Source organism: Tubulanus polymorphus, chromosome 10, assembly GCF_964204645.1.
Source record: "Tubulanus polymorphus chromosome 10, tnTubPoly1.2, whole genome shotgun sequence".
Taxonomy (NCBI): Eukaryota; Metazoa; Nemertea; class Palaeonemertea; order Tubulaniformes; family Tubulanidae; genus Tubulanus; species Tubulanus polymorphus.
The window spans coordinates 14230103-14250342 of NC_134034.1; the positions used below are offsets into that span (position 1 = coordinate 14230103).

Genomic DNA, 20240 nt, shown 5'->3' on the forward strand with positions numbered 1-20240 from the left:
ATGTTTAGCTTTGTTTATTTATAAAACGTTTACAGAAACAGCAAGGAGCTAATCTTATATAGAAAATACATGAAACTAGTCCGGACTAATTATAATTTAGAGATAGCCAGAAAAAAACTTAAGTAGATGGTCAGTTATTTCATAATAGCCAGCAGCAGCAGCAGCAGCAGCAGCAGCAGCATCAGTAGAATAGAGAGAGACTTAGTCTTAAATATAACACAAAACAACTTGAATAATTACATCCTACAAGAATATAGTAATAACATAGAAAAGGTAGATAAAGACCACACGTGTTACAGACAGTACTTTAAACTCAAATTAAATTTCAAATCAGGTTTTTGAATTATCATTCAACAAAAGTACAACTTGTTTATCTCAGAATTCTGCCCATCTCATAAAAGAACCTTTGTCCCCCTGTAACAGTATCCAGTCCCACTGAGATATACAAGTTCTACTGAACATCATCCTACAGTGTTAGGTAATACAGAGACCTAGATCTGATTTCATATATATATATATGTATATAGGCCTACCGATAACACGAGAGGTAAAATCTTCAAGATTGGTTACAACCACTGTAGAAACAATGGTAATAACTGACAAATTTCAGAAAGTTCTCTGGGATTATAGACTCCTGAATCTATAAAACCATGTCCCGATTATGATTTTGGCAATGAGACACGACGAGATTGAAATTCGTCAAGTTTTGTATTACGTATTCTTGGACAGAAGTTAAACATTTCTCCTCTAATGAATGCGTATCTAAATGACTCCTACAATCATGAATGGAAGAACAGTTTATAGATTTATTGTCGTTAATGATTTGATGATGACCAGCATTTCAAATACAAACGCACGTTATATAAAAACCGGGTTATAGATAATTCTCTAATAAATATTCAGTCATCAATACAAAATCTAGCACCATGATATTCAATATTTAACAGAATGGGAAGATTAAGTCTTCCCAGGAAAGAGAGAGCTTTGAATCCTTGTTACATTTATATCTTTTAATATATAATATTTTCATGGTCTCATATCTTTTAATTTCTCAAGTGACAATGCTCCAGTTAAGTATCCAGTCACAGTACTATAACAGTTCACAATACCGGGTATATCACAAATAATTTTATATATCATAATACGTACAATATTTGATGTCAATAAAAGCTCAGAGCTCAATCACACGCAATTTGTGTACATCATGTACATGTATATCATACGTTTGTTTCGCAGCAGAATTTGAAAATATTAAATGCAAACATAGCAAGAAAAATAACAGTTTGAGCAAAATCACTTTCCATTTCAGGACCACATTCCATCAGATATACGTCTTCAATGACTGCAATTAGAAAACAAAATAAAACATTTTAATAAGTGACTTGATTCAGAGATAGCCCTGAATCACCCGTTGATTCAGAGATAGCCCTGAATCACCCGTTGATTCAGAGACAGCCCTGAATCACCCGTTGATTCAGAGATAGCCCTGAATCACCCGTTGATTCAGAGATAGCCCTGAATCACCCGTTGATTCAGAGATAGCCCTGAATCACCCGTTGATTCAGAGATAGCCCTGAATCACCCCTCGATTCAGAGATAGCCCTGAATCACCCGTCGATTCAGAGATAGCCCTGAATCACCCCTCGATTCAGAGATAGCCCTGAATCACCCCTTGATTCAGAGATAGCCCTGAATCACCCGTTGATTCAGAGATAGCCCTGAATCACCCCTCGATTCAGAGATAGCCCTGAATCACCCCTTGATTCAGAGATAGCCCTGAATCACCCGTTGATTCAGAGATAGCCCTGAATCACCCCTTTTACACATTCAACGTAAGTTTGAAGTCTTGACGATCAGTTTTTACATGTTGGTGTTTTTTTGGTGTCTGTAAGTCGTAAGTCTGGTGTTTGTAAGTCGTAAGTCTGGTGTTTGTAAGTCGTAAGTCTGGTGTTTGTAAGTCGTAAGTCTGGTGTTTGTAAGTCGTAAGTCTGGTGTTTGTAAGTCGTAAGTCTGGTGTTTATAAGTCATAAGTCGGGTGTTTGTAAGTCGTAAGCCTGGACGATCAAATATAGGAAGAACTGTGATAATACAGGGCCGTACCTAGCATTGGGGGGGGGGGAGGGGGGAGGGGGGAGAAATACCAGAAAAAGGGCAGTTCTTATTGGATATAACAATAATACTCGCAAAAACTGGCACTTTTACAAAATGTCCGAGGGAACAGTTGCCCACTATGTAAGGCCCGGTATGTTTGAGGGGGTCCAGGCTCGAGAGGGTGCACCTCGCTTCAGGCGTGTACCCGCATAAGATTCATAGTTTTCAAATATTCAAACAGTTTTCATGCATTTGTAGTAAATGACAAGTGTTTATAAGATAAGCATTTATAGATATGTCATGCACTATTACTGTGAGATACTCTGATATTCTCATCTATCTGGCTTTACATTAATCACTAATTTGATGACTTGCAGTTTGATTGTGAGTATTACGTTGACTACAGAAAGCTGTTGTATGTTACATGCTTTATATATATAATATACATTAGTAGCAGCAGCGAATCAGTAAAAATATACCTGTCGGTAAAATCAGTGAAAATATTTCAAGCACACCAACTCTGTATATCAGAAACAAAATCATTCTTCAAAATTACATAAATACATTAATTCTCCTCACTCTAAATACTGCAATAGGATTTGGATATACCAGGTATATACATTTAGAAATATCCTCCCTCAGCAGGGTTTCACAAACAGTGTGGCAGAGACTGGTTCGAATCCCTGCTGAGGGAAGATGTATTTACTCAAACAAACTCAAGTCCAACGTGTCTATATCGGAGTACACAGTTCTTACAGGTTTTCTATTCCCACAGTATAAACTTTCTATACCCCGCATTGCGTAACTAGAACAGGCATTCACAGTATAAATAACTGCCAAATATCAATACTATCGAAGTGTTTTCATAAAGTTTGTTATCAAATGTGTAGTAAGATGTTTAGAGGCATACATGTATAGCCTAAAATTCAAAATAGTAGGAAAAATCTTATTTTGAGACCATTTTCTCATTTTCCATAGAGAAACAGACCATATTTCCATAGCTTTCGAAGGACCTGGAAAAAGATTTTCCAAAACTTTCCAAAACCCGTAAGAACTCTGCGATTAGACCTGCTTCATACGAACAACAAGAATTGACAATAAATAGTTTACAATTAACACATCAGACACATATACAGAACACATAAATACAGCAATAGTGAATCACAACCAAAGGTTTCATTTTCATGAAAAACTGAGGTCTACATAAAACGTTAAGTCAGTAACCGGACTTTACATTTGTAAAGGTGTTGACGAGTCATGCTAATTAACATAATTAAATACACCCACCGCAGGAAGTGAAAATCTCTTTACCATCTTACGATCTAGTGAATTTCCTGTTTGGCAACCTGCGTTCTGTGTTAAATGAAAAACATCAGTTTCAACTGAGTTCTGTATAAACATCAAAATAGCGTCCATGTTTCAACCATGGATTTCAGAGTCTATGTTTCAACCATGTACAGATAAACACAGTTAAGTCATCATATTTGGTGACATCATTTCATCTTAAATGCCGAGTTATTTGATAATGACTTAAACTTAGTAAACGGAATTAGAAATATGAATTGTGACTCAAAAAATTGAGACAACTTGAGTCATGTGGTGACTTATGAAATGATGACTTAGTTTAACTGTACTTAAGTTCTTTTCCTCTGAACCTAATAAACAATTCTGGTTCTGAAATGAAATCCTGAAGTCACTGCGCCTTTCAGTCTTTAGCCGAAATCAATTCTTTCTAGGTTCAGTTAATACTCAAAATACTGCATCATGACAGAAATCTTTTCTGTAAACCAAACACAAAATTGTTTACTGATGAAATAATAAATTCTAGACTAATATATCGTAGTAGTGCTTAAATATACAAGCGCTTTTCACCAGAAATTAACGTAGTTTTCCTATTCGTGAAGGCTTTAATCAATATGAGAATTATTGTATTAAAAAAGCTTTATGAAAGCGTGATGATAGTGAGTTAGAGTTTTACCTGTACATTACACGCGGGTACATTACTCTTAGACGATGAATCCACTAATGGTCCCTGAAATCAGTACAATAATAAACAGTAATTATAATATACAACTAAGCCCAGGAAGTCTTGGGCTCCTTCTAAATTCCTGGATCAACCCTTGGAGGGGTGAAAATCAGAATATTTATGCAGATCTCATGATGATTAGCTAGATGATTTGATTGATTGGTTGGTTGGTTGATTGATTGATTGATTGATTGATTGATTGATTGATTACCTCAGTTAATACTCCTCGACGTCCTATAAATTCATTAATACTATTTATCCAATCCCACATGTCCGATTCAGAAATCAATTCAATGTAGAAAACTCTCTCTTTCGTTACAACTTCCATCAAAAAATTTCTACTCGGGAAAATCCTACAATTTACAACGAAATATAGAAAATATAATCTAAATTGAGAAACAAATCGAAATCTGAATTTTTGAATGAAGTGAAGTGAAGTTTTTACCCGACAGATCGTCTTGCTTCTATTATTAAATCTCGCGTTATTACACGTATCGGTTTAGAATCCTGAAAACAATTTCATATAACAAACATTAAGGGATGTATTCTGTACACCGGATGATGACTAAAAGTCTTTAGCTGAAACATTTCTCAAATATATATATATATATATATATATATACTATTGCTTCTCAACTTATTGGTAAGTGATGAACCAACATTTAATCTATTTGATGTAATCCTTTGTATTTTGCACTTACAGTGATGTAGAAGTTTTTATAGTTTAGTCGATTATTTACCTCTTGAGATTTGAAATAACTGATTCCCTTTCGATCGAGGATGAAATACCGATATTTCCAACTTTTCCTCTAAAAAATGTAATTTTGATCGTATTAAAATGATTTCCTTTTTGCTTCAAGATATTAATTATCACAGATACAAAGCTTACAGTCATTCCCTGTTTAGTTCCATAGCCTTCTTTGATAATTTGTTCATCTGCATATTTTCTAAAACTACCTTGAGATGTGAATCCTCCTTCCTGATCTGATTCACTACTGCTACTCACTACATCATCTTCCACCTTAGCAAAAAACATTCTTAAATTTTTTAATATTTTTCAAAATCTACATTTTTAAGAATTTTTGAAATGCTCTCAGAAAACATGACATCGTTCAACTCTCTTCGTCATATTCATGATAATTACCGCTTGAATTTTTGTTGTCAAGGGAACGCCACCTACGATCGTTACCTCGTACTGAGACGGAGGCTCGCTGGTGTTCGATGTTTTTGGCTCTATTCGTTTTTTTGGCACCTGAGACAAAAAGAATGATTTTTAGAATTCATTTTTATGATTAACCCTCCAGGTACAGTTACATAAAAATTTAAAGAAGTTTGAATAAAACTGCTGATCTCAATGAAAACATGATATAACTTAAAGCTAATAAACCTTAAATTTCAGTTGAAATTCTTTGTGAAACTGACCAAGGACCCAGTTTTATAGACTGGTTTTGACTTGATCCCAAGGGGTATGATCCCACGGGGTATGATCCCGGGGTGGGGGGGAGGTCATTTGATCCCAACTATTTTTACCGATTAGAAAATGAGGTTTCTATTTCTATCACTTACATTTATTCTGCATTCTACATTAAGAAGATTTACCCAGGATGTCATCGCATTTTTATCAACAGCTCGTAAATAAGTCGGTTTACCGGCGACCTCTATTACTACAAACAGACATTAATTCTCAATCTTATTTCTCTCGTTCAAAAAGCTAAAATCCCACAATTGACTAAACAAGTTAAGTTGGACTATGATGTCATCACGTGGAATTTTTAGTCATCAATCATTGGATTTCATCATGCTTTCCACAGACTAGGCCTCGAGTCAATGCTTCAATAAGTCAAAATTCATTTCATATTTCTCACTTATTGTTGAGAGATAATTGGAATGGAAATAAACTTACCGAAACAGTTTTCGCCTTTAGGTTTGTTTGGAGGAGCAGAAGAAATTGATGTTCTGACAACCGACACATATCTTAGATTGATCGTCCTCAGCGGATTAGCACCAACCGGTAAATCCTGAAATCAATACAAAATCAGTTACAATCTTATAACAGATCCAATAACAACGAATTAACTATTTCTTCAATCAGTTTTTATTGAACATTCTGCTTTTAATAGCACAGTGAAACATTTGAGGTCTGACCACTGAACATAAAACTTTTCTAATTGATAATTCAATAAATGTGTATGCTGTATCCACGCAGAGTGGAGGGCAGTATGGTACATGGAGGCACTGTAGCTGGTCAGTGAAATATGAAAATAATGTCTGATAGTGAAACTGAACTTCAGTCCGGTCACTAACATCAGGGTTTTTAGGCTGCAAGGCTTAAACAGGGATTCTTTATTCATATTCCCTTTGTATCTGTTCTATATCCTTGCACTTTTATTAACTTGCGAATTTGAAGGTTTCCCTATAATTGGAATCGGAATGTTTGCAGTGTTACTTACTTTAGGATTATCCTCGAAGATGAATAGTATTTTTTTCTGGCAATCGAGGATACAATAACGACTTTTAAAATTACAATTCTCTTCCACGTCTAAATAACCGCTTTTACGATCACCGCTTAAACTATCAGGTGGCGCCATCTCTCTAAATCAGCACGATTTCAATCACATTCTCAATATATCATTCTAGAAAATATAACAAATGAAGATGAAATAAAAGGGAATCATTTCTGTTCATCTCACAACATCGCACGCACCACAGCCTGGATTGTCATTGAGCACCCGCTGGAGAGATTAAACCCCTCACCTGAGCCTAGGCTATATCATTGGCTGCACTATCTTAATAGAAAGAAGAAGGAAGGCCAACAGCAGCAGCAGCAGCATCAACAGGGCCAGGGTGAGGGGGAGGGGTGAGGTCCAGGAATGATCCGAATCGAATGAAGTGTTAAGAGTTCTCGACCTCTCTCCATCAAGGAGTAAGCGACACCGCATAGAAATAATTCATAATTTATACAATTAGTAAAACAGAAAATACTCACAAGAACAGCAGCAGCAGCAGCGGTTTTTATCACGTGAAAAAAAGCGAATAAGGTAGAATTATTATTCAACCAGGAAGTAAATTGAATTGATTTCCTTATTTCACGGCTGCGGACAATGATGGATAGCTCCGAGAATATCTAAATCAGGGTATTCATATCGCTGCAGCCGCATCTCATAAGTTGGAGTCATCAAACCCGCGACGCTTGCCAGTGTTTGATTGCCTAGGCCCAGTGTACTGAGTGTAACTGACACTAAAGACTGACTACATCTACAAATAATTCCTAATGTTATCACTTTATTACGCAAAAAGTTTTGGCCCTACTAGTGATGGCCTGTGCTGTTTAATAAATGCAGTAACCCTTGTGTTGGCCTGTTTAATAAACGCAGAAACCCTAGTGTTGGCCTGTTTAATAAACGCAGAAACCCTAGTGTTGGCCTGTTAATAAACGCAGAAACCCTAGTGTTGGCCTGACAATAAACGCAGAAACCCTAGTTTTGGCCTGGTGAATAAACGCAGAAACCCTACTGTTGGCCTGATAATAAACGCCGAAACCCTAGTGTTGGCCTGTTAATAAACGCAGAAACCCTAGTGTTGGCCTGTTAATAAACGCAGAAACCCTAGTGTTGGCCTGACAATAAACGCAGAAACCCTAGTTTTGGCCTGGTGAATAAACGCAGAAACCCTACTGTTGGCCTGTTAATAAACGCAGAAACCCTAGTGTTGGCCTGTTAATAAACGCAGAAACCCTAGTGTTGGCCTGTTAATAAACGCAGAAACCCTAGTGTTGGCCTGATAATAAACGCAGAAACCCTAGTGTTGGCCTGTTAGTAAACGCAGAAACCCTAGTGTTGGCCTGCAATTTGGATGCCCTGATTTGGATATTCTCGGAGCTGCCCGTTTCTCGCTGCGAACAAGGATTCGATAATAAGATAAAAAGCCACTATCTACAGATTAAAAGAATTTAAAAACAAGAATTTATTTATTCAATCTAAAATATATATAAGACGTTTCGATCTCATCCTTAGATATCATCGATATAGGAGCATTCCTTCTTCGGATTTCAAAATGGCTGCGCCCATGGAAAACGCTCGAATTTCTCATATTTCTGGTAAAGTAAGTATTTTGCGAGTCATTCACCTAATTTCCGGTTGATTCTGATACATCCGATCTGGACTGTGGCTAGAATCGGTTTTATATTAAATGACAACTCGTCATTAGTCTGTCACAGTAACCTGTCTGTTGTGTGTGTGCGGACTCATATACACAACAACAACAACAGTTTAACCTAAGCCCAACGCGACCCCCCAACGATTAGGTAACTAACTAACTGGTTGTGTGATCTCACACCCGGGCTAGGGGAATAAACCCACTTGCCAGGGTTCCCCCTGATTGCAGTGTCACGCACACAGTTCTAAACTGACAATTGATAGTCTTTTCGTTTTCTATTTTCAGGGACGTTGTCTGATAGCTCAGAGATATCTCACAAATGGAAGCACGATATTTGAAGAGCAACCACTTATTAGTAGTCAATATTTGTGGAACGCATTTTATAACTATACAGCATGTGATCATTGTATGAAATCATTAGAAACAGCTGAATCAATGGCGCGAAGATTAACGGCCAATCACGGCTTAGAATTACCTTATAAACAATGCTGTGAAACGAACCCTAATAATCACGTTTCATGCCCGGCCTGCAGGGTAAGTAACTATCCTTCGATATAGAATGCTTGTTCATAATTTTGTCCTAAACGTTTTCTAATAAAAACTGTCTATTGTAGGTAGTTTATTGCAGTGAAGAATGTCGACTTCAAGCTTTGAAAAGTTATCACGAAAGTTTATGTCTCAAAGATAGAATAAATGATCCAGAACATCCTATTAATAAATTACAGGAAACTTGGAGGTATGCGGTATTCATCTATAAATCTGAACACGATTAGTGTATTTATCCTAATAATTTCACTCAAATGTATTGCAGATCGATGCATTATCCTCCAGAAACGGCCAGTATTATGATTATAGTCAGATTACTAGCTTCAATAAAACAGGTAATTTTGAGTACAGCCAAACTCTCATCACATAAGTCGTTGGTTACATGACTTAATGGCTTCTCTATTTTTGAATCCAAATTTGTATTTCTAGTAAACAGTAGACTTTGCTCAAGTCTGATCTTTTGGGAGCCAAATTCAGTGATATCCCAGTTGGATTTTATGTATTTCCTATTATACTGTCACAAAAAATACTTCTAAAAATATCTGAGTTGAATTGATCCGACTTTGACTGAGTCTGCTGTACATAATAAATGTAAGTCATCATTTGGATTAAGTCATTGTGATCATCCTTACAACATTTAACTGTATTTAACTACGTTAAGATCATAGAACTTTTCGTTTGTAATCGGAGCTGTTTAATTTTTCAGTCGGCAAATAAACCTGAATTATTGGAAAAACTGGGAACATTTTGTCATACGGCGGTTAATGACCAAGAGCAAATAGTGCACAAGTTGTTAGGGGAAAAATTTCAGGTAATTTACGATAAGAAAAATAGAATTTATTTCATTCACTGTGATGAGTTTCATAAACAGATTTTATCGGTTGTTGTTATCAGGAACAAATTGAAATTCTACGATTGATGATCAGTGAATTGTTTTACACTGATGACGTTAAAGATGTAAGTATCAAACTCCTAGATTCCTTGAAAACTTCCGTAATTAAAATAATTGAAACTAAAAATTATTATCAGAGGACTTCAAGTCTTATCATATTTTGAGAAATAACTCTGGAACCCCTTAAATATTTGGAGTCTACTCCTTGTTTTTCATAATTCATTGTACATCTGTGTACAACAATGGTTCTTATCGGACACTATCAGCCTGGTACAAATAGACTATAACTGTATTACAAATGACACATTGTGTCAGCAAGATACCATTTCTCAACAATTGATAAAAAAGGCCTTCAGATTCTGAAATGAGATAATAGTATAAACAATAGTTGAGACTAATATTCTAGTTATTTACGCCGAGCGGTTTCCGGTCAGTAATTGCGTTACTAGGCACAAACGGACAAGGAATCGGAACAAGTGCTTTAAGCGTTTGGGAGAAAAACGTCGATAAACTTCCAGTGACTGACGCTGAAAAACAACAAATAGAATCTTATCTAGATAAACTGTACGAAGATATGGATAAAGGTGAAATGCTGTGGAATTTCTACTATTTTATTTATTCACTGAATAACGGTCAGTTTTTTTAATAACTGGGTTTTTCTATTGTAACAGAATCAGGATGTTTTTTGGCTTGCGAAGGAACTGGTTTATTTACGATGCAAGCCGCGTGTAATCACAGTTGTAATCCTAATGCGGAATGTACTTTTCCTTACAATACTAACACCCTGGTTGTCGTAGCTACTGATGATATTAAAGCCGGACAGGTACGAACAAGGATTTATTGTTTGTTGACCCTTTTTTATAGAAGTAGATTGGACTGTCAATTTCAACCGGGATATTTTTCATCTATTGCAGGAGATTTGTACGTGTTATTTAGATGAATGTATGAGACAGAGAAGTCGACACACTAGACAGAAATTCTTAAAGTAAGTTCAACTCTCCTAGTTTCCTGTTCGTCCTGTTTAAATATAGACAGATGTTGTTTAAAATGTTGTTTTATTTCAGGGAGAATTATTTATTCACGTGTCACTGTGTAAAATGTGAGGCAGAGAAAGATGAACCAGATATTACATCAGAGGAAGAGTCAGAAGATGAAGATATGGATTCCTGATTATATCTGCATTTAAATGGTGTTTGAGGTGCTGTAATAAATTCCATTCCATAAATACAAACGCCATATCTTTCTTCAGGCCTTAAGAATCTCTATTGTCGTGTTATCATTGGTTGTAAGAACGCGATGATCAGCGATGGTGCGCAACTAGTTTCTCTGTTAACAATCTGTCATCCTATTAATGATGGCCTTCAAATAGTCTCTCTGCAGACAGTCTGTCATCCTATTAATGATGGCCTTCAAATAGTCTCTCTGCAGACTGTCTGTCATCCTATTAATGATGGCCTTCAAATAGTCTCTCTGCAGACAGTCTGTCATCCTATTAATGATGGCCTTCAAATAGTCTCTCTGCAGACAGTCTGTCATCCTATCAATGATGGCCTTCAAATAGTCTCTCTGCAGACAGTCTGTCATCCTATTAATGATGGCCTTCAAATAGTCTCTCTGCAGACAGTCTGTCATCCTATTAATGATGGCCTTCAAATAGTCTCTCTGCAGACAGTCTGTCATCCTATTAATGATGGCCTTCAAATAGTCTCTCTGCAGACAGTCTGTCATCCTATCAATGATGGCCTTCAAATAGTCTCTCTGCAGACAGTCTGTCATCCTATCAATGATGGCCTTCAAATAGTCTCTCTGCAGACAGTCTGTCATCCTATTAATGATGGCCTTCAAATAGTCTCTCTGCAGACAGTCTGTCATCCTATTAATGATGGCCTCCAAATAGTCTCTCTGCAGACAGTCTGTCATCCTATTAATGATGGCCTTCAAATAGTCTCTCTGCAGACAGTCTGTCATCCTATTAATGATGGCCTTCAAATAGTCTCTCTGCAGACAGTCTGTCATCCTATTAATGATGGCCTTCAAATAGTCTCTCTGCAGACAGTCTGTCATCCTATCAATGATGGCCTTCAAATAGTCTCTCTGCAGACTGTCTGTCATCCTATTAATGATGGCCTTCAAATAGTCTCTCTGCAGACTGTCTGTCATCCTATTAATGATGGCCTTCAAATAGTCTCTCTGCAGACTGTCTGTCATCCTATTAATGATGGCCTTCAAATAGTCTCTCTGCAGACTGTCTGTCATCCTATTAATGATGGCCTTCAATTAGTCTCTCTGCAGACTGTCTGTCATCCTATTAATGATGGCCTTCAAATAGTCTCTCTGCAGACTGTCTGTCATCCTATTAATGATGGCCTTCAAATAGTCTCTCTGCAGACAGTCTGTCATCCTATTAATGATGGCCTTCAAATAGTCTCTCTGCAGACAGTCTGTCATCCTATTAATGATGGCCTTCAAATAGTCTCTCTGCAGACAGTCTGTCATCCTATTAATGATGGCCTTCAAATAGTCTCTCTGCAGACAGTCTGTCATCCTATCAATGATGGCCTTCAAATAGTCTCTCTGCAGACAGTCTGTCATCCTATTAATGATGGCCTTCAAATAGTCTCTCTGCAGACTGTCTGTCATCCTATTAATGATGGCCTTCAAATAGTCTCTCTGCAGACTGTCTGTCATCCTATTAATGATGGCCTTCAAATAGTCTCTCTGCAGACTGTCTGTCATCCTATTAATGATGGCCTTCAAATAGTCTCTCTGCAGACTGTCTGTCATCCTATTAATGATGGCCTTCAATTAGTCTCTCTGCAGACTGTCAGTCATCCTATTAATGATGGCCTTCAAATAGTCTCTCTGCAGACTGTCTGTCATCCTATTAATGATGGCCTTCAATTAGTCTCTCTGCAGACTGTCTGTCATCCTATCAATGATGGCCTTCAAATAGTCTCTCTGCAGACAGTCTGTCATCCTATTAATGATGGCCTTCAAATAGTCTCTCTGCAGACAGTCTGTCATCCTATTAATGATGGCCTCCAAATAGTCTCTCTGCAGACAGTCTGTCATCCTATTAATGATGGCCTTCAAATAGTCTCTCTGCAGACAGTCTGTCATCCTATTAATGATGGCCTTCAAATAGTCTCTCTGCAGACAGTCTGTCATCCTATTAATGATGGCCTTCAAATAGTCTCTCTGCAGACAGTCTGTCATCCTATCAATGATGGCCTTCAAATAGTCTCTCTGCAGACTGTCTGTCATCCTATTAATGATGGCCTTCAAATAGTCTCTCTGCAGACTGTCTGTCATCCTATTAATGATGGCCTTCAAATAGTCTCTCTGCAGACTGTCTGTCATCCTATTAATGATGGCCTTCAAATAGTCTCTCTGCAGACAGTCTGTCATCCTATTAATGATGGCCTTCAAATAGTCTCTCTGCAGACTGTCTGTCATCCTATTAATGATGGCCTTCAATTAGTCTCTCTGCAGACTGTCTGTCATCCTATTAATGATGGCCTTCAAATAGTCTCTCTGCAGACTGTCTGTCATCCTATTAATGATGGCCTTCAAATAGTCTCTCTGCAGACAGTCTGTCATCCTATTAATGATGGCCTTCAAATAGTCTCTCTGCAGACAGTCTGTCATCCTATTAATGATGGCCTTCAAATAGTCTCTCTGCAGACAGTCTGTCATCCTATTAATGATGGCCTTCAAATAGTCTCTCTGCAGACAGTCTGTCATCCTATCAATGATGGCCTTCAAATAGTCTCTCTGCAGACAGTCTGTCATCCTATTAATGATGGCCTTCAAATAGTCTCTCTGCAGACTGTCTGTCATCCTATTAATGATGGCCTTCAAATAGTCTCTCTGCAGACTGTCTGTCATCCTATTAATGATGGCCTTCAAATAGTCTCTCTGCAGACTGTCTGTCATCCTATTAATGATGGCCTTCAAATAGTCTCTCTGCAGACTGTCTGTCATCCTATTAATGATGGCCTTCAATTAGTCTCTCTGCAGACTGTCAGTCATCCTATTAATGATGGCCTTCAAATAGTCTCTCTGCAGACTGTCTGTCATCCTATTAATGATGGCCTTCAATTAGTCTCTCTGCAGACTGTCTGTCATCCTATCAATGATGGCCTTCAAATAGTCTCTCTGCAGACATCATATTAATGTAATGGAACTGTGAGATGGATGTAACCGGCTCCACGACGTCATCCATTGTATGAACAAAATGAACCAACTATAACAAATCGACGTAGAAAATTAACATATATATATATTTTTTTGAATGGCATTATAATCCCATTAACAAGATTGTTATTTTAATATTTACATCCAGGCAGTTATTACAATAATGTTTAAGATGCAGAGTTGTTTTTTTCTCTTACCCTTTTAAACACAACTAGAACACATTATTATTATTTATTATATCTAATTCATAGTTAACGCTAAAATGAAACGATGCACAATTTAACAAATTCACTAAACACAGGCCACAATATTCTCCATCATACATGTAACATATATATACAGTAAATCTCACAACTCTTGAGGACGAACTCCGACCAACAAAACTAGTGCGAGTTAATGAACAGAAATATTAGATAGGAAATCAGAAAACACAGCAGACTCTGCTTAAATCGGATCTGATCAACTAAGAAATACCAGTAACAGCGTTATCGGTCATTTCCATAGTCGTGGCTTAGTCTGACCAGTTATCTCTTAGTCCTTAAGTCGATCTAACAACTTAAGATCAGTCTTCTGATTTAAGACCACTATTGAACTAAGGAACTATCTCCAGATGTTTATGGAACTGTTTAATGACTGCTACGTGTGAATAATAGAACACCTTACCCCAATAAGTCGGACTGATTTTCATGGTCCCAACAAGTCCTACTTAAGCGGAGTCTACTGTACACTCTTTGTTGATTTAGGCTGCGAGGCTTACTGTAAATCCATTTTACTTTCTACGTAGTTGCTGTAACACTAACGGTGATTAAGCACTACTCATTACAGTATAAAACAAATAGAGATTTCATTTTAACGGAACATTCATTCAATCATTAAGTATGTACGTATAAAATAGAGCACATTGAGACGGTCGTAGATTGTATCATGGCAAAACTTGCTGCTTAATTCCGGCGAAAAAATAAATAGCTTGTTTCTCATATCAGTCTCGTATCTGGCTGGCCACCTATCTACCCGGTGTATAATTCTTTTTTTTAAAACCATGATCGAGTTCACTTCAACACACCGGGTTGTTGTAGAAATGAACTGCTTACAATTTGTATCGCAGTTCACAAAATAACTGATAAGGAGAAACAAGGTGTCATCTTTTAGTTGTGACGATCATTTTGTTGATGACTTAGACTTAGTAAATAGAATTGTAGATAGAAATTGAGTGGTAGCTACACAGATCGCACACAACATCATTCTCAATGAGAGAGAATATCATACACAATTATCAACTATCTTTCTCTCGATATTTACGAACTCGTTGCCATTCTCCTGTTTCATAGTTCATTTGGAAGTAAGTATCGACGATCATTTCTTTAAAAGCTCTCGGATCGTCCTCCATCGCTATTTTCTGCACGTCTTCGCTCAGACGGATGTTTACGATATCTCCGTGTTGACTGCACGGGTTCACTGAGAATAAACAAATAATACAATATTTCATTCTATCATAATTCACTCTTCAACATTTCATGTAAGATTCTATTAAATATTAATCAGAGCTAGGAATTACCCGATCAATCCCACCCATCACTCGGCCTAGTAATCAGTTGAAACTATAGAATATCATCAGTTGGTTTATATGCCCCCCTTCTGCTCCCTAAATCCGAGGGTTTCGAGGTATAGAAAGATCTTACCTCTAGATCCGGCCATAAAACCGAGAATAAGAGCTTTCTCCGGGCGAGTGACTTTGTTTGACGTTCGAAAAATCTCTTGAGCATCGACCATTTGCTCCCTCTGTTGAGTAAAGTATGAATTAGTAGATTTTTGCAAAAGAAGCTGAAAAGTTGATTTCTGAAACTGATTGTAAACTTACCGTTAAACATAGACCTTTCTTCGGTTGTGGATTATTAGTAGTAGTTGAAGTGTTTATAACCGGTGGTGTAGGGGGCGCTGTTATTTGTTGCGGTACGGGTATAACCTCGGGTGGTGGTACCGTAGGTACGACAACAGGTGGCGTTGTTGTTGTTGTTGTTTGTTGAGATTGACCGAGTTGTTGTCGTAATTGTTGTTGCAGATTTTCTCTGGCATTCTGCGTACTCTGTGAGACTGAACCGGTCGCAACTGATAAAATATAAAACAAACAAACTTTCATCCAGCGAGTTACTCGGGTTATCTTACATCTAGTGAGTTACTCGGGTTATCTTACAACCAGCGAGTTACTCGGGTTATCTTACAACCAGCGAGTTACTCGGTTATCTTACAACCAGCGAGTTACTCGGGTTATCTTACATCTAGTGAGTTACTCGGGTTATCTTACAACCAGCGAGTTACTCGGGTTATCTTACAACCAGCGAGTTACTCGGGTTATCTTACAACCAGCGAGTTACTCGGGTTATCTTACAGCCAGCGAGTTACTCGGTTATCTTACAACCAGCGAGTTACTCGGGTTATCTTACATCTAGTGAGTTACTCCGGTTATCTTACAACCAGCGAGTTACTCGGGTTATCTTACAACCAGAGTGAGTAAATGCTCGTAATGTACTTACTGTTAACAGGAAGAGGTCCCGATACATTAGCTGTGATTGGTAAACGACTAGAACTCGGTGGAACGTAACTAGGAGTTGAAGATGATGATACAGTAGAAACTGCCTGTAAATAAACAATCAATAGAAAAACATTTGAACACATTTCAAACGGTTTGTAATTGGATCGAGGAGATATCGCCACCGGTTACTTACAGAGGGGGCAGGAGACATGAGACCTGCAGCGTAATCAGGAGTTGTATTTACAGTTCCTTGTTCAACTTTATCTTTCTTCGCTATTTCCATAGCTTCAACTTCTACATTATTAATACAATCATCCAGTTTAATAAGAGTTAAGAGGAAATTATTACAATTGTGGATGAAATTCTAGGTGTATATTAATGTTAAATCGTTATATCTGAAGTTTAAAATCTAGTCTCATCAGACATGTTTGGGGAATGGGTTTTATGTTGTGACTTTGATATAAACTACAAACCAGCTAATCTTCTTCTTCTCTTTGCCTCTTTAACACCAACGGGTTGTTCAGTTATATCCAATAACTGTGGGAAAAATGAAACTAATACATTCTAACATGTGACATGTAGATGAGCCCGGAATTAAGGTTAACAACTGATTAGAAATAACAAGCTTTAGCCAAATAGTGCATCTTATAGCTTCATCGAGTAGAAAAACTCTTTTACAAAAATAATGTTGTAGAGTTTAAGTGACCAATGAAAAACAGACCTTGATTCCTCCTTCCTTTTTGATGTTACTATGAGGAGTACGTTGTCCGAATGGTCCGGCTGGATGTAGTCCGGGTCGACTAGTCGGGGTCGAGGGAGACCGGAACATCGCGGACCGCGCTGATAATCCTCGCATCGGTGCTGTCAATATAACATTATATACTAATCACTCAAACAGACAGTTTAACACAGACCAGCTGCACAGTCCATGAGGTGGTCTTTAAGACTGGTCTCTTGTTCTTAGAGAACTGTGCAACTGGCCCCCACTGGTATCAACTGTGAAACTGGCTCCCACTGGTATCAACTGTGCAACTAGCCCCCACTGGTATCAACTGTGCAACTAGCTCCAACTGGTATCAACTGTGAAACTGGCTCCCACTGGTATCAACTTTGCAACTGGCCCCCACTGGTATCAACTGTGCAACTGGCCCCCACTGGTATCAACTGTGCAACTGGCCCCCACTGGTATCAACTGTGCAACTAGCTCCAACTGGTATCAACTGTGCAACTAGCTCCAACTGGTATCAACTGTGCAACTGGCCCCCACTGGTATCAACTGTGAAACTGGCTCCCACTGGTATCAACTGTGCAACTAGCCCCCACTGGTATCAACTGTGCAACTAGCTCCAACTGGTATCAACTGTGAAACTGGCTCCCACTGGTATCAACTGTGCAACTGGCCCCCACTGGTATCAACTGTGCAACTGGCCCCCACTGGTATCAACTGTGCAACTAGCTCCAACTGGTATCAACTGTGCAACTAGCTCCAACTGGTATCAACTGTGCAACTGGCCCCCACTGGTATCAACTGTGAAACTGGCTCCCACTGGTATCAACTGTGCAACTAGCCCCCACTGGTATCAACTGTGCAACTAGCTCCAACTGGTATCAACTGTGAAACTGGCTCCCACTGGTATCAACTGTGCAACTGGCCCCCACTGGTATCAACTGTGCAACTGGCCCCCACTGGTATCAACTGTGCAACTGGCCCCCACTGGTATCAACTGTGCAACTGGCCCCCACTGGTATCAACTGTGCAACTGGCCCCCACTGGTATCAACTGTGCAACTGGCCCCCACTGGTATCAACTGTGCAACTGGCCCCCACTGGTATCAACTGTGCAACTGGCCCCCACTGGTATCAACTGTGCAACTGGCCCCCACTGGTATCAACTGTGCAACTGGCCCCCACTGGTATCAACTGTGCAACTGGCCCCCACTGGTATCTATTCGGTTTAATCTTACTTGTATTGTCCATTCGTTTAGCAAAACTACGACTTTTAATAGGAACAGAATTCGATGATTTTTTGCTCGTATTATTCGCTGCTTCTAAAGCTGAAAATACAATTTACCAATATATATAAACTTGTTATGGTTTGATGGACCTGGAGTAGAGAACACGAGATGAGACCAAGAACAAACAGGTAAAAACTAGGAAATGGACAACTTAAAAAGAGGACATTAGTTAAATACAATATCTCTTCACGCAAAAAAAACTCAATTCATTATCGAAAACTTACATTTTTGCAGAATTTCCGCCCGTAAAGCTGCTGATTTTGGTTTTCGTTTGAGAGCGAAATGTTTAGGAGGAATCGGTTGTTGTCCGATTAAAGCGTTATGAGCTGAACGGTTTATATACTGACATTCTAATGGTAAAGTGTTCGTTGACATTTCAGGAACCTTTTTCACTGAAACACAAACAATTATAATTCATCTCAACAGTATGAAATCAGATCAGTGTTGTGTGAACGATCAGTTTTTGAAAGTGCGCTGATAAAATGTCGTATGTCTTCTGTTTGTAATTCATTTTCAATTAGAAATGTTTTAGATGAAGTTCAATAGTTCAATGCGAAGGAGCGGTAAAACGTCTCGAGAACATGCTTCAGGCTTAGAGATGCAATAGCACTAATTCTCAGCCACTAAAAGTTGGATGTCTTCAATTCCTTGTAGAGAATTAATCAATTTAATATTCAAACTCACCAACTTTCTTTAAATCGACTAAAACTTCATGAAATGCGGTGTTATTTTCATTGATTTCGTTGTTGATATTTCCACAGCTTGCGTATGATTTCAGTATATCGGCTACAGTCGATACCCATTGATCACCGTCATTTATAGCTAAATCAATGATTTCTTCTACATCAGCTTTCCACTACAAAATACATCCAAAAACTATAGCATCCTTCAAGCTCCAGGAACCCCAGGTCATCCTTTCAATGGCTTTTCTGACAGGCCTAGGTCTGAATAGTGGTCTGAACTGCTTTTTCAACAGCAGAAAATGAGGGTCTAGAGAGTTCAGAAGGTTTAGGGAACAGTTTATTAAGGGTTAGGGTAAAGGATATGCTGCATTAGGGAATCAGGCTCGAAGATGAGATGACCAGAAGTAAAGCAGTTGATTCTTACTCGTTTTAATTAGAAATTAATGATTAAGTGTTGTATGTGACAACCAATTACAGTAGTCCTCAGCGGAATAAACTGTTCCATGATTTAGTCTAAAACCTGCTTGTCTGAGTCTGAGTCTGCAGACAAGCAGGATCTAGTCCTGCTTGTCTGAGTCTGCAGACGAGCAGGTTCTAGTCCTGCTTGTCTGAGTCTGCAGACAAGCAGGATCTAGTCCTGCCTGTCTGAGTATGCAGACAAACAGCTTTGAGTCCTTGTCAGACTCAGAGTCTGAGTCTGCAGACAAGCAGGTTCGAGTCCTGCTGCTGGCTGCTAGCGGGCAACATTTCAAAGGTTGTGGTTCCGTCGTGAAGTTAAATGAATAGTCCAATAGGGTTAGTCTTATGAGACACGATCCGAACGACGTCAAGCGAGATAAACTAACAATAAATTGACTGATAGGTTTATAAGACAGACTAACCTCTTCGATGTTTCTCCTTGGAAGATGCATAAACGACAGCAAAAGCTTCACTTTAACATGGGGTTGTAGATTCGGGAAACATTCGTGAATATGTAACAATCTCTCCTGCGACAGTTGACTACAGATAGATTTCCCCGACCATAGATCATCGGTAGAACCTAATTTGTTATGCAGCCACAGAGCTACATCGTTTTCTCTTCCGGCCATCTTATTTTTGCGGTGGA

General features: G+C 38.4%; 3 protein-coding genes across 7 annotated transcripts; 1 reads left to right on the plus strand and 2 right to left on the minus strand.

Annotated features, from left to right (window-relative positions):
* Positions 1–9: 9 nt before the first annotated feature.
* LOC141912234 (pleckstrin homology domain-containing family A member 1-like) lies at positions 10–7209 on the minus strand. 5 transcript variants are annotated; one of them, XM_074803454.1, is made up of 13 exons: positions 7104–7209; positions 6568–6750; positions 6021–6135; positions 5684–5781; positions 5262–5369; positions 5007–5138; positions 4858–4926; positions 4563–4624; positions 4329–4470; positions 4070–4123; positions 3379–3444; positions 2571–2611; positions 10–1342 (listed from the first exon to the last, which is right to left on the minus strand). In XM_074803454.1, exons 2-12 carry the CDS (start codon positions 6703–6705, stop codon positions 2597–2599), a joined length of 999 nt encoding a protein of 332 aa, XP_074659555.1. In that variant the 5' UTR covers positions 6706–6750; positions 7104–7209; the 3' UTR covers positions 10–1342; positions 2571–2596. The 5 variants fall into 5 exon arrangements, with proteins under 5 accessions (XP_074659555.1, XP_074659557.1, XP_074659554.1 ...); XM_074803456.1 differs by lacking the exon at positions 3379–3444; XM_074803453.1 differs by lacking the exon at positions 2571–2611.
* Positions 7210–8168: 959 nt separating this feature from the next.
* Positions 8169–10929, plus strand: LOC141911978 (protein-lysine N-trimethyltransferase SMYD5-like). The gene is made up of 10 exons (XM_074803115.1): positions 8169–8218; positions 8558–8806; positions 8887–9008; positions 9084–9153; positions 9525–9629; positions 9713–9775; positions 10117–10294; positions 10382–10533; positions 10625–10695; positions 10775–10929. The coding sequence occupies exons 1-10, from the start codon at positions 8171–8173 to the stop codon at positions 10878–10880; spliced, it is 1164 nt and encodes a 387-aa protein (XP_074659216.1). The 5' UTR covers positions 8169–8170; the 3' UTR covers positions 10881–10929.
* Positions 10930–13972: 3043 nt separating this feature from the next.
* On the minus strand, positions 13973–20223 carry LOC141911827 (negative elongation factor A-like). Its single transcript, XM_074802886.1, has 11 exons — positions 20017–20223; positions 19137–19308; positions 18677–18844; positions 18402–18491; positions 17159–17298; positions 16911–16974; positions 16631–16731; positions 16439–16541; positions 15766–16013; positions 15587–15686; positions 13973–15362 (listed from the first exon to the last, which is right to left on the minus strand). The coding sequence occupies exons 1-11, from the start codon at positions 20221–20223 to the stop codon at positions 15181–15183; spliced, it is 1575 nt and encodes a 524-aa protein (XP_074658987.1). The 3' UTR covers positions 13973–15180.
* Between the last annotated feature and the right edge of the window lie 17 nt (positions 20224–20240).